Source organism: Ursus americanus, chromosome 22 (assembly GCF_024610735.1).
Source record: "Ursus americanus isolate L20-20 chromosome 22, mUrsAme1.1.p, whole genome shotgun sequence".
Lineage (NCBI taxonomy): Eukaryota > Metazoa > Chordata > Mammalia > Carnivora > Ursidae > Ursus > Ursus americanus.
Window position 1 is genome coordinate 22,635,789 of NC_142148.1, and position 17,445 is coordinate 22,653,233.

A 17,445-nucleotide genomic window follows, 5' to 3' on the forward strand; every position below is an offset into this window, starting at 1 on the left:
GGGTGCCTGGGTGGCTCAGTTGGTTAGACGTCTGCCTTCGGCTAGGGTCATGATCCCAGGGTCCTGTGATGGAGCCCCACGTCAGGCTCCCTGCTCAGAGGCGAGCCTGCTTCTCCCTCTCCCTCTGCCTGCTGCTCCCTCATCTGTGCTCTCTCTAATAACAAAATTTTTAAAAAACAAAAAAAAAAGATGAAAAAGTATATTTATACATGCTTAAATATGCATAAATTATCTTACACAAGAATCTAACAAGGGTTACTTATTGAAGTACGTACGGTCAACAGTTCAACAGTTCACCCTCCTTCTAGACTGAGAGTCGGAAAAACAAACAACTACATTTCCCTGACTCCCCAACAATTGGCAATCAAGGTCATGAAGACCTGTGGGTTTAGAGGCAACTGTAGTGGCCCAACCCAGTGCTCCAGTGCAAGGCCTCTCAAACTTTCATGTAATGCAACTCATCAGAGGATCTTATTAAAATGCAGATTCTGATTCAGCAGATGGAGCTAGGGCCTTAGAGCTTTAAACAGCTCCCTGGTGATACTGATATACTGGTCTGCATTAGCAAGGATCTAATGTCTAGTTACTGGCTTACTAAGTAGTATCATGCAAGTGTTGCGGGTGGCAGTGGCACTGGCAGTAGTGAATTCCTGACCTCCAGAACACAGCTCCAGCGGTCCTCCAAATTGATACTTAAGGGCAGCAACCTGAGTCCCACTCCTCCAACGCTTCTAACAATTTTGTAAATACCCAATTTCTTGTGTTAAATCCTTTTGGTACTTAAAACCTAACTGACACAGTAGGGGAACTGGGTATGTGCGGGAGGGAAGAAGCGAAAGTGACAGGGAGACTTTTTGTAGTGTACCTTTTAATGCTCTTTATTTTTCAACCATATTATTGTGTTGCTCATTCCAAAAATAAATAAATGGTTAAAAATGAAGAAAAATAAATACTGTTTGCAATTGTTCTCTTAAATACACTTGTATTAATCAGATTGCTATTCTAGATTGAGAAAGTTCAGATTCTATCTATATTTTCTCTCTATAACTTGGATTTGTACCATTTCCAGCCTTTCTTAAATCAATCACCTAGTACCCCCGCCAACCTAATAAATATATGCTACCTAAATAAACAGGCCTGCTTCCTTGTGTCTGTACACTATGTGCTCTTCAATCCTACACTAGTAACCTCTAAGGCAGTTTGCTTGCCATTTAACCTATCACAGTAGGTTGCAGATACTGAGCATACAATAAATGTTGAGCAAAGGAATCTTGCTTTCCCTATTCTTCCCAAAGGTCAGGTGTCCTGTCAATTCTTCAATCCCAAAGCTCTTAGACTCTAGCTACCCATTCCAATTTGAGTCACTCTCCAAGTTCAGGCCCCCATCACTTTGTATGGTTATTTCTCCAACAGGATTGACAGGGTAAGCTTTTCAAAATTCTGAATGGTACTATACATACATTAAGCGCCCAAAAAATGTTAACGGAAGGAATAAACAGCTTTGAAACTAGTGTCTCTACTTCAATACAATTGACATACAGCTGCTACAAACATAAGATATCCTGACAGCAGGCTAATTGTATGATCTGACAAACTGTGAAGTACAATTGCAGGAGACAAAAGGATTCCCTAAACCTATTCCTCTCTATAAAACAGGGTCAGTTGGTGGCACATTGAACTCTTGATCTTGGGGTTGTGAGTTTGAGCCCCACATTGGGTGTAGAGGTCACTTAAAAATAAAATCTTTAAAAAAAAAAAGAAGAACATGGATATTTCAATTACATTCCTCTTGCCGGGATGCGTGGGCTCAGTCAGTTAAGTGGTTAAGCATCTGCCTTCAGCTCAGGTCATGACTGGGATTGAGTCCTGCGTGGACTCCCTGCTGGGCAGGGAATCTGCTTCTCCCTCTCCCTCTGCGCCTCCATCTTCCCCCCTTCCCGTGCACTCTCTCCCTCTCAAATACATAAAATCAATATATTATACATATATATATATACGTATATATATATATACGTATATATATATACACACACGTGTGTGTATATATATATATATTCCTCTTGCCCTCTCATTTGTTCAGTCTACCAGAAACTAGCAAGCCGCCCCCTAAAATAACAAACTCTGACCTAACACACTCCTATTCAAAAGCCCTTTCTTGAATGATTTACTATATCTAGCAATAGTTTTCAAACACAAGTCTTTGGACCAACACATGGAATTAATTTTTCACAGAACTGAATTTATTTAATTTGCGGAACTTTTCTTTATATTAAATCACATTCCTTCTAAATTTCTGGTGCGTATTTTTTAAATTAAAACAGTGGTAACTGTCTGTTTTTAATACTCTTACTAATATTATGGAGCCATTAAAAAGATTAAGTCAGCTCTCTATGTACCGATTTTAAAAGGTCTCTAATAAAAGTGGAAAAAAACCCAACAACTAAAGATGCAAAATGGTACTGAATACACTACCATTTATTTGGGGGAGGGGAGAGAGGCAATACATTCATACCTGTTTATAAATGCGTGGGCTATCTCTGGAAGGATGATCAAGCAACCCGGTTTGCCTCTTGGGAGGGGAACTGGATAGTTAAGGAACTGGAGAGGAAGTATGAGACTTATTTTATTCAATGTATATCTTTTTGTATGTTTTGAATGTTGTACCATGAGTATGTATTAACTATAAAAAATATATAATTAGATATTTATTTTAAATATCCTTATTTGGCAAAATAAAAAGTTGGCAACCTCAGGACAAACCCCAAATTATTTTGAATTTGCACTAGTCAGTATCTTCTAAAAGTCTGGTAAGTCCAAATTCACAGAATCAACTCTAAATTCCTAGGTTAGCAACTCCAATGCATATACTCAAGAGTCTGAAGAAGGACCTCTAGGCCCTTGGCTAGCCTAAAGCCCTTCTCTGCTCAAGTAACTTCACAGGGCACAGGCATCCTACTGTCTGCAGACTACACAAACCTCTCCAGAAGGGTCAACAGTAACCAAGAGGTAAGCAAGATTTCCTAAGGAGAAGGCAGTTTTCCCTACTTTCCTAAAGTGCAAGGCCCTCATGGAGGATGGGGAAACCCAACTGCATTTCAGAGAAGAGGGCAGATCAAAATTGCTAGTTGCCTTGGAAAACAGCTCAGCTTTATCAGTCAACGGAACTTTATTAAGTGACTTTGATCTGCTCAGTCAATTCCAGGTCTTGAAAGGGATTATAAGACCTATGTGTTCTGGCTCCTGCCCTTGAGGAGAATCAGACATGTGAACCAATTAAGTTTTAAAACTATTAGGTGAAACCATATAAAACCACTGATAACTACTTTTTACCTACAAAAATAATCATTTTATCTGGTGAAACATTAATATCTGGACAACCATTAGGGGTACTGGAGAAGATGCCACAAGGTTAACAAAAAAGGTGTTGTGAATGGAATCTGTTTAGACAGAAAAAGGGAGAAAGAATTTCCAACTTCAACATGTACCCAACAGCCTCCAATAAGACTCTAGTTTCCAAACTAACATTCCAGCTGGGAGTCACATTTCTAATGGAAATATTAGCCAGAAAGGAACAGATATCAAATACCAAACTGATTAACAAAAGTAACCTCTATCGAGGGAAAGATGTACTGGAAATGGCCAAGAGATTTTGCCTGTAGTTTGAATTTTTCTTTCTTTTACTTTTTTTTTTTTTTTTTAAGATTTTACTTTTTTATTTCTTGAGAGAGAGAGTGAGTGCAAGCGGGAAGGAGTAGAGGGAGAGGGACAAGCAGACTCCACTCTGATCATGGAGCCGGACTTGGGTCTAGATCCCACAACCCGGAGATCAGAACCCAAGCCGAAACCAAGAGTCAGACACCTAACTGACTGAACCACCCAGGCGCCCCTATAGTTTCAATTTTTACAACAATTTATTCACATAAAAACTTGTGTAAGGAAAAGTAAATACTTTTTTTTAAAAAGTGGGCTCCATGCCCAGTACTGCAAGGCCTGAACTCACAACCCAGAGATGGAGAACCGAGCTGAGATTAAGAGTCAGACATTCAACCAACTGAGCCACCCAGGTCCCCCCAAAATAAATACTTATAAATTGAAAGTTCTGAGAAGTATGTAATGAGCAGACTTTCAACCAACAGCTTCATGGTTTCGGGATTTTTTATGCTGCTTGGCACTTCCACAAAACAGAATAATATGCAGCTATATACAAAAGAGAGAGAGAAAAGAGCGCCTGAGTGGCTCAGTTCGTTGAGCAACCGACTCTTGGTTTCAGGTCATCATCTCAGGGTTGTGAGATGGAGCTCCACATCAGGCTCCATGTTCAGCACAGAATCTGCTTAAGACTCCCTCTGCCCTTTTGCCCCTCTCTCTAAAATAAGTAAATCTTTTAAAAAGAGAGAGAGAGAACAAACTTGGTGAATTGATATAGAAAGATTTCCAAGACATGTTAAGTTTAAAAAAGGCAAGCTACAGAATAGTTCATATCTTATGATACCTTCCTTGTTACAAAAAAGGGAAATAAGAATATGTATTTGTTTTTGTTTGTATTTAAATGAACACTAGTAGGATGGATAGAAACTAATAAAACTGGTTACCTATAGAGGACAGAGCAGGTATAGGATAAAGAAATGGAAGCAATCATTCTCACTGTAGACCTTGTTACACTGTTTTGATTTTTGAACCTATTCAAATTCTAGCCAATGGATTACCAATTAATTCCCTTGCATTTCCCAGGTGGACTATCATATCATATTCAAATTATGGCTATACTATCTCACTTTCAATACTGATACCTACTATTTATTTTTCTTTTTTTATCACACTGATTAGTGCTTCTAAGATGATGTTGAAAATTAGCAGATAGCTGGCATCCTTATCTTTAATGAAAACGTCTCCAATATTTCATCAAGTCTGAAGTTTGTCAAATCTTCTAATCAATGCCTTTAATATGAAGTTTTCCTCCACACCTACTTACCAAGGATTCATCAGGAATAAATTTCGAGACTTTTCAGACTTAGACTTTGTCAAGATGAATATACAGCTTTTCTCTTTTATTCTATAAATATGATAAAATAGCAGATTTCCTAAGTTTAAGTTACCATTACCCTGCTAAAATACGTCATATTTGGATGTGTGTGTCATTCATTTAATAACTGTCTATTTGGTGTTCTAGTATTTTACTGACAAGTTTTGTGTCTCTTTTATAAGTAGGATTTGTCCAAATTTCCTCATATTATGTCCTTCCTGCCCAGTTTTAGTATTAGGCTATACTAACCTCATAGAAAGTACTAAAAAGCTTGACTTCATTTTCTATTAACTGCCTACTCTGAGATCTTTCCAAGAAAATTCTTTTGTCTTTTCCATCACTTCTATGGTTACTAATCTGGTCATGTTTTCTACCTCTTCTTGAATTAATTTTGCCTAAATAAGGGAGTATGAAATGATTATCAGATACAATTTAAGTGTTCAATAGTTTTCCTTTGAAGAAAAGAGCTCAAGACTCAATAAAAACATTTCAAATTCAACTCACAAACAGGATTTTTTTAATAGATTTTATTTATTTGTCGGCGGGGGGGGGGGGGGGACAGCACATAGCAGGGGGAGCGACAGGCAGAGGGAAAAGCAGGCTCCCTGCTAAGCAAGGAGCCTGATGCAGGACTCGATCCCAGGACCCTGGGAGGCGCTTAACCGACTGAGACACACAGGTGTCCCACAAACAGGATTTTTAAATGGCAAATACAAACACCAGATGCTAAGCACTTCATAGGGCAAAAACTACTCCCTATTGATTCTATTACTCAACAAACATTCCTAAATTTATATTCTTTTTTTTTTTTAAGACTTATTTACTTATTTGAGAGAGAGAGATTGCATTGGGAGGGGCAGGGGGAGAGGGAGAAAGAAACTCAAGCAGACCCCACGCTGGGTGTGGAGCCAACACAAGGCTTGATCGCACAACGCTGAGATCACAACCTGAGCCGAAAGCAAGAGTCAGATGCTCAACTGACTGAGCCACCCAGGTGCCCCATAAATTTATATTGTGAGACAAATGGCTAGGTCCTGGAGTTACAAAATAGATGACCAAACATCAGGCATTCTAGAGTAGCAAGGGCCCAAAGAGAAGTATGGTGGGTTCCTTGGAATTCGCCATCCATCTCTACAAAAAGACCAAGAACATTCTTGATCTCTGGAAGGAAAAGAGTAAAGGAGTATCAGGCCTAGAATTATCGGGCCTTACCTATACCCCATAACCAGAACCAGATAGAAGAGACAATATTTCCTATGACATACCTGGGCTAGAGACCAAGTTTCTGCATGCTCTCCTCTACCCCCTTTCAAAAGCACTTAAGTGGACACTATTTTTTTTTAATCTTTTGTAAAGATTTTTTTTTTTTATGTAATCTTTACCCCCAAAGTAGGCCTCGAACTCATGACCCTGAAATCAAGAGTTGCATACCCCACCAACAGTCAGCCAGGTGCCCCGGGCCCTTCTCTCTCTCTCTCTTTTTTTTTTTAAGATTTTACTTATTTATTTGAGACAGAGCGAGTGAGTGTGGGCAAGTGGGGGGCGACGGGGGAGGGGGTAACAGAGGGGGAGGGAAAAGGAAAAGCAGACTCTGCACTGAGTGCGGAGCGTGACAAGGAGCTCAATCCCAGGACCCTGAGATCATGACCTGAGCCAAAATCAAGAGTCGGCCGTTTAACTGTTTAACTGACTGAGCTACCTAGGGGCCCCTACACCCTTCTCTTTTAAAGTACATTTCATACCACTCGACTCCTAGTCTCTTCCTTCATTTACTCAAAACTACTTTTGCTCACCTCCCTCAGAGGCAGCAAATGAATGGAAGTCTGCTTCAAACTTCTTCATCAGGTACTAGAGGGTTAGGAAAACGGCTTTAAAGAAGAAGACTTAGCACTTGGGCTGAACCTTGAAAGATGAAGAGAGGTGTTTGCCAAATGTGTGAATTTCCTTCAGAGTGTTCTGCATGTAGAATGCATAAGCATTCAATAAATGTTCATCAAATGATGAACATCATTTTTTTTAAGATTTTTATTTTTAAGCAATCTCCACACCCAACACAAGGCTCAAACTCACAACCCTGAGATCAGAGTCACATGCTCCACCAACTGAGCCCCCCAGGTGCCTTTCTTTTTTTTTTTAAGATTTTGTTTATTTATTTATTTAAAAGAGAGGGAGTGAGAACGTGCACAAGGATGCACACAAGTGGGGAGGGGCGGAGAGGGGGATAGAGAGAATCCCAAGCAGACTCCACAGAGCATGGAGCCTGACACAGGGCTCAATCCCACAACCCTGAAACCATGACCCAAGCTGAAATCAAGAGTCAGATTCTCAACCGGCTGAGCCACCAAGGCGCCCCCAAATGTACTTTTTAAAAAGATTTGATGGGATGCCTAGGTGGCGCAGTCTGTTAAGTGTCTACCTTTGGCTAAGGTCATGATCCTGGGATCATGTCCTGGGATCAAGTCCTGCATCACGCTCCTTGCTCAGCTGGGAGCCTGCTTCTTCCTCTCCCTCCCACTCCACCTGCTTGTGCTCTCTCTCTTTTTCTCTGACAAACAAATAAAATCTTTTTTTTAAATTTTTTTAAAAAGATTTGATTATGAATACCTAGAGCCACAAAAACAGCAATAGGAATATACACACAAATCAAGGTGAATCATCAAAATAAACCAATGATATCCATGTTGCAGATGTCAAAAAGACAAAAAGATCCCCATACAAGAATTGTCAAATTAGGGGTGCCTGAGTGGCTCAATCAGTTGAGTGTTCAACTCTTGGTTTTGGCTCAAGTCATGATCTCAGGGTCATGAGATCGAACCCCATGTCAGACTCTGCACTCAGCAAGAAGTCTGCTTGAAATTCTCTCCCTCTCCCTCTGCCCTTCCTCCGGATGGTGCATGCATGCTCTTGCTCTCTCTCAAATAAATAAATCTTTAAATAAAAAAAAAGAATTGTCAAAATGGAGGGAACTGACCACAGCACCTAGACAAAATTAGTTACAAAACAGCTTTCTTCCAAAGGCCAAAAAGCATTGAAAACTCATATTTTTCCAAAATTCAAAACTGGCAAGGACAGATAACCTAAACTTCATAGTAAATTAGGTTATTATGGTGATCTTATTTTAAGCAAGGAGTGTAACTGTCCACTAAGCCAACAAGAAAGAAAGAAAGAAAGAAAGAAAGAAAGAAAGAAAGAAAGAAAGAAAGAAAGAAAGAAAGAAAGAAAGAAAGAAAGAAAAGGAAGGAAAGAGAGAAAGAGAAAGAGAGAAAGAGAGAAAGAAAGAAAGAAAGAAAGAAAGAAAGAAAGAAAGAAAGAAAGAAAGAAGAAAGAAAGAAAGAAAGAAAGGAAGGAAGGAAGGAAGGAAGGAAGGAAGGAAGGAAGGAAGGGAGAAAATCATCAATTCAACAGACATTTTCTGAATCCTACTCTGGAACAGGAAGTGTGCCAGGGTTTGGAAATACAGGGCCAAATCTATGAAGATGTGTGATCGCAGCAGCTGGCAGAGGAAGACAGACTCTATGTTGTAAGACACACTGGGCCTTTCATTTCCTCAGACTTATCACATACCTTCCCATACCCAGTCTGCTCCTTTTATACTTGAAACATCTCTCCCTGCCCACTCTTCCCAGGCAACAGCCTTACCCTTCTGCAGCCTCAGAATCCCTGACTACAATATCTCAAGTAGCCCCCATCTCCTTCCAGTCTATGTCAGCTTCCCACTTGATTCCTTCATAGTACTTACCCCAGTCTATAATTATTTCCTTTGTTCCTCCATTTACTTATTTATGTTTATGGTCTGCTTCCTTAAGACACTACAGAAACCTCTAACAGTATCTGTCTTATAGTCACTGCAGAATCCTCAGGGGAATAAACGTGTGTCTATACGCCCAAGTAATGATAATAAAGTATCAAGGTGCAACAACAGAAGACTACTTAAGGTAGAGTAGGGTACAGAGGACCAAAAGATCAGTTCTAGGGCCAAGAGCGAATAAAGAGGCTGAGGAAGAAGTGGGGGGAGAAGGGGCTCAAGACAATGCTAGTGAAGAAGAGACACTTGATTTTAATTCTGAAAGATGAAGAGGCATTTTCCAGGTGATCAAGGAGACAGGCTGGAGAGTGTTTCTCAGAGAGGTCGCAATATGAGTAAATCAGCATAGGTACAGAGGAAGGGAAGCACAAAAGAGGACAAAGTAGTGCAGAAAACTGAAGGTGAGAAAGGAAACAGTAATTCCACGCAGAATGCTGTACAGGAACCTTACAGATTCCATACCTGTAGTATGGATGGGCAGTTGGGCCCTAAATGACTATTTCCCAACAGCATTCCCAATGGCAGTCCATGGACCACTAGGTGTTGGTGAACAGAGTCAGCAGTCCATAGGGCTCCATGAAAAATGTTTTACGTGCTTTTCCATAATATGGGCCATCTTTATCACAGCAAACATAGTATCATTTTGTTCCAATGCTACTAAAAGTGGGATCCATAGATAGTATACAGGTTGGAGGTGCCAGTCCTCACATTTTTGAGTTTGAGAAACATTGCTCTAAACTACCAGATAAGCCAACCTACCCAACGTCTTCGCCAAGGAAAAGAGAGGACTGTGGGAGAGTGAAGCTCACACCAAATGAGAGAGAATAATGCCATTTACATGTCCAGAAAGGCAGAGAAAAGTCTAGATCTAACACAGGGAGACAATATTGGCTTGCCCACAGTAAATGACTTCAAATCTCGGAAGGCTTGCTGCTCAGTCTTGGCTGCTTATGAGTAAAATTAAGCTTCCCGACCCCACACACTGTGCACATGCTTAAATTAGAGCAGCTAGACAGTGCTTGGCAGGAATCTGTTTGGTCCCCCCACACATACCAGAAATACAAACTGAAGAAACATTACAGAGGGAAAAAAAGGAGGACCAGAAAGGATAAAAATTTCCCTCTGATTTCCCACTCCAACTGGTCAGTGCTCACTTACAGGGCTATTAACAACCAATGTGTACCACTGACTGTGGGGGTTAGAACTCCCATTACATAAGGATCTCACTGGATCTTTACCACAATCTCAGGAGCACTTAGGCAGTTGTCATTACCACTGCACCCATTTTACATTTGCAGAAACAGAGAGGTTCAAAAGAGTGACTAGGAAAAGGTGTAAGCAAGATCAGTATCCAGATTTTCTGACTAAACCCAGTGAGGAGCCTTCTGCTCTTGATTTGACTTCACATATAAATATCCTTGTAGTGACACAGGTCCATAAAGGTGTCTCTCGTCTTGACCACCTAATAGTCTACCTGATGGCTAGCCCAAAATCTACCTAAATTTTCCCCAGGGGTTGGGCATTCAGGCTGCTTCCGCATTCTTACTTTATATAAAAATAGCCTTTCTGTAAATATACACGCATTTACTTCAAGAATCAGAGTGCGCCTCTATTCTTGGCTCAGTGCACGCACCAGAAGCAAAAGTTCTACACACAAAAGTAACATTCTAAGCCATCCCCAGCCTTTGCTGGAGAGAGGATGGAAATGGAAGTTGTATTTAGTGAAAAACAAAAGGCTAACTATTAAGCTGCAGAAAATCTGTGCTGTTTTAGATGCCTTAACTCTTTCCCTACCCCTTCACCACCTCCACCTCCATTAGTCAATATCTGACACTTCTAACTCCAGAAATGTCTTGAATTCATCTCTCCTCTCCATTCAAATCATTTCTCACCAGCAACAATTAAATAGTCAGTACATCCAGGCAACCTATGCCCCTCTATCAGTACTGGCAAAGGGCCTGACACAGAGACACTCAGTAAATATTTGGTGACTGAATGAACACCACCACTTTTCTGTTCCTAAGAGGGATCTATGTCTCTCTCTCTCCTAATTAACTTCTCCCTGTTTAGCCCAACCTCCCAGCACTCCTGATGTGTTCCCTCTCCAGATTGTGGGAATACATCATATTCCTTGAGCCCTGAATACTTATGCTTACACTGTTCCTTCTGCCTGCCCTCACCCTCACTTCCATCCTGGAAATCTCGTCCTTTGAGCTCACTTCCTTCCAATTCCCTGGCCCCTGTCTCCCTCCATCATACTTGCCTGGATAAACCCCAACCCTAGGTAAATCGGATTCTCCACATTCTCCAGCCAGGCAGCTAATTATGGCTAGATAATGCACTCAACGTGCTGATGAGTCTCACTTGAAATGCATGACCACAAATAATGCTTTCCTTGGGGATGGAGCAGGCTGTGTGACTGAGTGTGGGAACATGTCTATATCTTGATCTGGGTGTAGGTCACACACACACGTATCCATGTTAAAAAGTTCATCAAGCTATACACTTGAGATCTGTGTACTCTAATATAAATTATACCTCAATAAAAAATTTTTTAAGAATTTAAAAAAAGAGAGGGGCACCTGGGTGGCTCAGTCAGTTAAGCATCTGCCTTCGGCTCAGGTCATGATCCCAAGGTCCTGGCTCCCTGCTCAGCTGGGAGACCGCTTCTCCCCCTGCCCTTCCCCTTGCTCCTGTTGTCTCTCAAATAAATAAATAAATTCTTTTAAAAAAAATTTTTAAAGAGCAGCATAATCTTTGCTCTCTATATTCAATGTCTTACAACTGTAAACTACCATGAAAATTATTATCAAGAAAGTTTTTTAAAAATTCAGGGTGGGGGGGACCCTGGGTAGCTCAGTCAGTTGAGCGTCTGACTCTTAGCTCAGCTCAGGTCTCAATCTCAGAGTTGAAAGTTCAAGTCCCGTACTATTTTAAAAAATAGTAATAATTCAGGGTCAAAGGGAAGAATAAAATTAAAAATAAATAAAAAATAAAAATAAAAGAAAGGAGAAAGGAAGAAAAAAATTTTTTAATTAAAATAAAAATCCAGGGGCGCCTGGGTGGCACAGCGGTTAAGCGCCTGCCTTCGGCTCAGGGCGTGATCCCGGCGTTACGGGATTGAGCCCCACATCAGGCTCCTCTGCTATGAGCCTGCTTCTTCCTCTCCCACTCCCCCTGCTCGTGTTCCCTCTCTCGCTGGCTGTCTCTATCTCTGTCAAATAAATAAATAAAATCTTTAAAAAAAAAAAAAAATCCAGGGCCTACCACTGGCTGTTGAGTGGAAAAGAGCCTGATGAGGAAAGGAAGCTTAGTCCAGAAGGATATAGGAGACTAGTTAGGTGGCTAGTGCTAGCCAGGGTCCAGAAGATCCATGATAGAAGCTTTAGGCCAGAGGGGGAGGGTGGAGGTGGCAGCCAGTGTGAGAGTCAGGATAGATTCTGCATGTGGATCAGACAATTAGCTGATGGAATAAGTGATGGGGTGGAAAAGAGGAACTAAGGAGACTCCAAGGGGGCTCTACAGGTTCTAGCCTTTTGAGTTCTGTGACACTTCATTGTTCAAAAAAAAAAAAACACATCCTACCATTGTAATAAAAAATATATATATATTGGGGCGCCTGGGTGGCTCAGTCGTTAAGCGTCTGCCTTCAGCTCAGGGTGTGATCCCGGGGTCCTGGGATCGAGCCCCACATCGGGCTCCTCCATTGGGAGCCTGCTTCTTCCTCTCCCACTCCCCCTGCCTGTGTTCCCCCTCTCGCTGGCTGTCTCTCTCTGTTAATAAATAAATAAAATCTTGGGGCGCCTGGGTGGCACAGCAGTTAAGCGTCTGCCTTCGGCTCAGGGCGTGATCCCAGCATTATGGGATCGAGCCCCACATCAGGCTCCTCTGCTATGAGCCTGCTTCTTCCTCTCCCACTCCCCCTGCTTGTGTTCCCTCTCTTGGTGGCTGTCTCTATCTCTATCGAATAAATAAATAAAATCTTTTAAAAAAATAAATAAATAAAAATAAATAAATAAATAAAATCTTAAATATATATATATATATATTATTTTTTATTCTAAGAATGATAATCCAGAGACGAGAAGTAACAATTCCTCAGTAGCAATGAGCACACCTAGCACCCAGATCTCTGTGTTTAATACCATTTTCCAATAAAAAGAACCAGGGTTCTTTGGAGAAATGGCTAAATGTAGGACTGGGGAAGGAAATATACAAGATGAGCCTAAAATATTTTGTAGTGCCAAAAATAAGAAGTGTCTCACTCACACACACGCACGCGCGCACAAACACACACACACAGCGATGATGGGTGTATGTCCAAAGGACACAAGAGGCAACTGAAAGAGATCCCAATGCAACAAGAGCAACAAAACAGTATTGGACTATAACCCAAAGTCTAAAAGATATATGAATGCATGCTGATATAAATAAAAGATCATCAAAAACAAGGAAAATCTAGACACTAACACAGCCAGAAGCAGCCTAAAGAGACATGAATGCTAAACATAATGTTGTATCCTGGATGGGTTCTTGAAACAGAAAAAGGACATTAGGGGAAAACTAAAGAATAAAGTATGGACTTTTAGCCAATAATAATATACCAATATTGGTTTATTAACTGCAACAAATATACCTTACAGTTCTGTATTATTAATGTACAATGTTAATAGTAGGGGATACTGGGTGTGCTATACACAAGAACACTGTATTCCCTTTGGAATTTTTCTGTAAATCTAAAACTATTCTAAAATAAAAAGCTGAGGGTGCCTGGGTAGCTCGGTCGGTTAAGCAGCTGCCTTTGGCTCAGGTCGTGATCCCAGGGTCCTGGGATCAAGTCCCACATCAGACTCCTGCTCAGTGGGAAGCCTGCTTCTCCCTCTGCCCCCTCCTTACCTTCCCACTTGTGCTGGCTCACTCTCTCTCTCTCTCGCAAAAATAAATAGATAAAATCTTAAAAAATAATAATAAAATAAAATAAAAAGCTGGGACTATTGGCTGGTTCAGTCAGAGGAGCATGCAACTCTTGAACTTGGGGTTGTGAGTTCAAGCCACATATTGGTTGTGACAGCTTAAAAATAAAATCTTAAAAAATAAAATAAAATAGGGGCACCTGGCTGTCTCAGTCACTAGAGCATGTGACTCTTGATCTCAGGGTTGTGAGTTCAAGCCCCACATTGGGCATGGAGCCTACTTAAAATTTTAAAAAATTAAAAATTAAATTAAATTAAATTCTTACTGAAAAAACTCCATGACCACCAACCTCCAATGGGACTTTAACGGAATTTGATGGCATCAGCAATCCTACCACATTTTTCACATCCAATCCCTCTTCAATCTTCTAAATGACATTTCATATCTTATCTTCTTTCCTCAAACCTAAGCCTTCCTTCTTTAGATCCTCAGTCTTAGCTAAGGATTTTCTTATCCCATTTAAAAAATAGAATCAATCAAAAAAGAATTCCCAATGCTGATAGGAACATAAAATGCTGCAAATGCTGTGGAAAAAAAGTTTGGCAGTTCCTCAAAAGATTAAACAAGTTAATTATCGTTTGACCCAGTAATTCTACTCTTAGTTAAATACCTAAGAAGTATGAAAACATATGTCCACACACAAACTCATACAAAAATATTCATAGCAGCATTATTCATAATAGCCAAAAGGTGAAAATAATACAAATACTCATCTACTGATGAACGGACAAACAAAATATAGTATATCCTTATAATGGAATATCATTCACCCGTCAAAAAGAATGCTGCTATATGTTACAACACAAATGAATCCTGAAAATACCATGTTAAGTGGGGCGCATGGCTGGCTCAGCTGGTAGAGCATGTGACTCCTGATCTCAGGGTCGTGATTTCAAGCCCCACACTGGGCTTGGAGCATACTTTAAAAAAAAAAAAAATGAGAAGGTAATACAAAGTAGTTAACTTTGGGGCACTTGGCTGGTTCAGTTAGTAGAGCATGTAACTCTTGATCTCAGGACCACGAGTTCAAGCCCCACACTGGGCACGGAGACTATTTTTTTAAAAAGAAAATATGTTAAATGAAAGATGTTAGTCACAAAGAACACATATTGTATGATTTGGTTTCTATGAAATGTCCGGAATAGGCAAATCTATAGAGACAGAAAGTATATTAGTAGTTGCCCAGGGCTGGGGAGCGCTGAGGGGAAAAAGAAAGTGACTGCTAATGCATACAGGGTTTCTTTTTGGGGTAATGAAAATATTCTGAAGTTAGATAACAGTGATAGCTGTACAACTTTGTGAATATGCTGCACTGATTTGTATGCTTTAAGAGAGTGAATTTATGGTATATAAATTATAATTCAATTTAGGAAAACAATAAAAAAGGAGGGAAACAAAAGAATCCCACCAAGCACTGGCAAAGACACAGAGCAACTGGGACTCTCATGCATTGCTGGTGGAAATGCAAACTGGAATAGCCACACTGGAAAACAGCTGGACAGTTTTTCAACAAGTTAAACACACACTTAACCTATGACCCAGCAATCCCACTCCTTGGTATTTACCTAAGACAAATGGGAACTTATGTTCTCTCATATTTAGGAAAAACTGAAAACAATTCATATTTTTGAATCAGTAAATGGATAAACTGTGGTAGATCCACACAATGGAATTCCACTCAGCAATAAAAGGAACCAATGACTGATTCATGCTAAAGTGTGGATGAATCTCAAAAACATTATAAGTGAATATGATAAGAAGCCAAATTTAAGAGACTACACACCTTATAATTTCATTTGTATGACACTCTGGAAAAAGTAAAACTACATGACAAGGACAGGATCATGGGTAATAAGGGCTGGAAGTGATAGGAAGAGTTGACTACAAAGGGATACAAGGAAATTTTGTGGGGTGATAGAAGCACTCTACATTTTGATTGTGGTGGTACATGCTTGACTATGAATTTGGCAGGCCACATAGAACTGTACAGTATAACTCAATGTTATTTTTTTAAGATTTTATTTATTTATTTATTTATTTATTTATTTATTTATTTATTTGACAGAGAGAGAGAGAGAGCACAGCAGGGGGGGGCAGCAGGCAGAGGGAGAGGGAAAAGCAGGCTTGCCAAGCAGGGAGCCTGATGTGGGGCTTGATCCCAGGACCCTGGGATCACGACCCGAGCTGTAGGCAGACACTTAACGACCGAACCACCCAGTCACCCCTCAATTTTATTTTTTTTAAAGATTTTATTTATTTATCTGAGAGAGAGAGAGAGAGGGAAAGCATGAGCAGGGGAAGGGGCAGAGGGAGAAGCAGGCTCCCTGCTGAGCAGGGAGCCCAACATGGGGCTCAATCCCAGGACCCTCAGATCATGACCTGAGTAAAAGGCAGACAGATACTTAACTGACTGAGCTACCCAGGTGCCCCCCCATAACTCAAGCTGAAAACAGAAAACACACACACACACACAAAGAAAAAAACACATGCTCCCATCACCAACTCTACCAGTCAACCTTCATTTCTATCTGTATACCCAGTCTCCCTTTTCCCCTTATAATAAATGAACCATCTGCTCCTGTAAATGGCTAATTCCTCCATTTGTGCACCACACTAGTCTCTCTCCCATTTTTCTTGAACTCATGCCAATCAGGATTTTGTCCCCACTTTGTCAAGATCATCTATAACCTCGATGTCACCAAATCAACAGTCACTGAATCTTCATCTTACTTGACCCAGCAATGTCACAAACTGAAGTGATTACTCCCTGCTTCTTGAAATACTTTTTCGCATTAGGCCTCTGGACATCCTCCTCTTGGGGATTCCTCCTGCCTCAATGGTCACTCCTTCCCAGTGTCTTTTGCTGGTTCCTCTTCATCTGTTAACATCTACAGGAAGGCTCCAGGGCTCAGTCCTCCTTTTTATCTATACTGATTCCCTAGATTACCACTATCCAACAGAACCTTCTCACTGAAAACGTTCTGTATCTCTGCTCTCTGATACGTTAGCCACTAGCCACATGTGGCTATTGAGCACTGGAATTGTGCCTAAGGTAACTGAGGAGCTGAATTTTCAATTTTACTTAAACAGCCACATGTGGCTAGTGGCTACGTTTTGGACAGTACAGCCACAAGATGAGCTCATTCAGTCTCATAAAAACACATCTGATAACTGTTAACCAAAATATACAAGGAACTCTTAAAACTCAACAAGAAGACAAAGAAACAAACAAAAAATGGGCAAAAGACCTTAACAGACACCTCACCAAAGAATATATAGAGATGGCAAACAAGCATATGAGAAGATATTCAGGGACACCTGGGTGGCTCAGTTGGTTGAGTGTCTGCCTTTGGCTCGGGTCGTGATCCCATGCTCAGGATGGAGCTCCCTGCTCAGCAGGGGGTCTGCTTCTCCCACTCCCTCTGCCCCTCCCCCTGCTCACTCTCTCTCAAATAAATAGATAAAATCTTAAAAAAAAAAAAAAAGATACTCAACATATTTCGTTAGGGAAATTGCAAATTTAAATCACAATGAGATACCACTATTTATCTATTATAATGACCAAAATCCAAAACACTGACAATACCAAATACTGGTGAGCCTGTGAAGTAATAGTAACTGTCATTCACAGGTAGTAGGAATG

General features: G+C 40.6%; 1 protein-coding gene across 2 annotated transcripts in view; it reads right to left on the minus strand.

Moving 5' to 3' along the window:
* PHF20 (PHD finger protein 20) overlaps nt 1-17,445 on the minus strand; it is a 144,688-nt gene that overhangs the window by 91,218 nt on the left and 36,025 nt on the right. The window contains exon 4 of one of the 2 annotated variants that reach the window (XM_087853609.1): nt 2,513-2,582. The exons of the other annotated variant lie outside the window; for it this stretch is intronic. Within the exon in view, the coding sequence (XP_087709735.1) occupies nt 2,513-2,582 (70 nt within the window). The remainder of the gene's footprint in view (nt 1-2,512; nt 2,583-17,445) is intronic. 2 annotated transcript variants of the gene reach the window in all.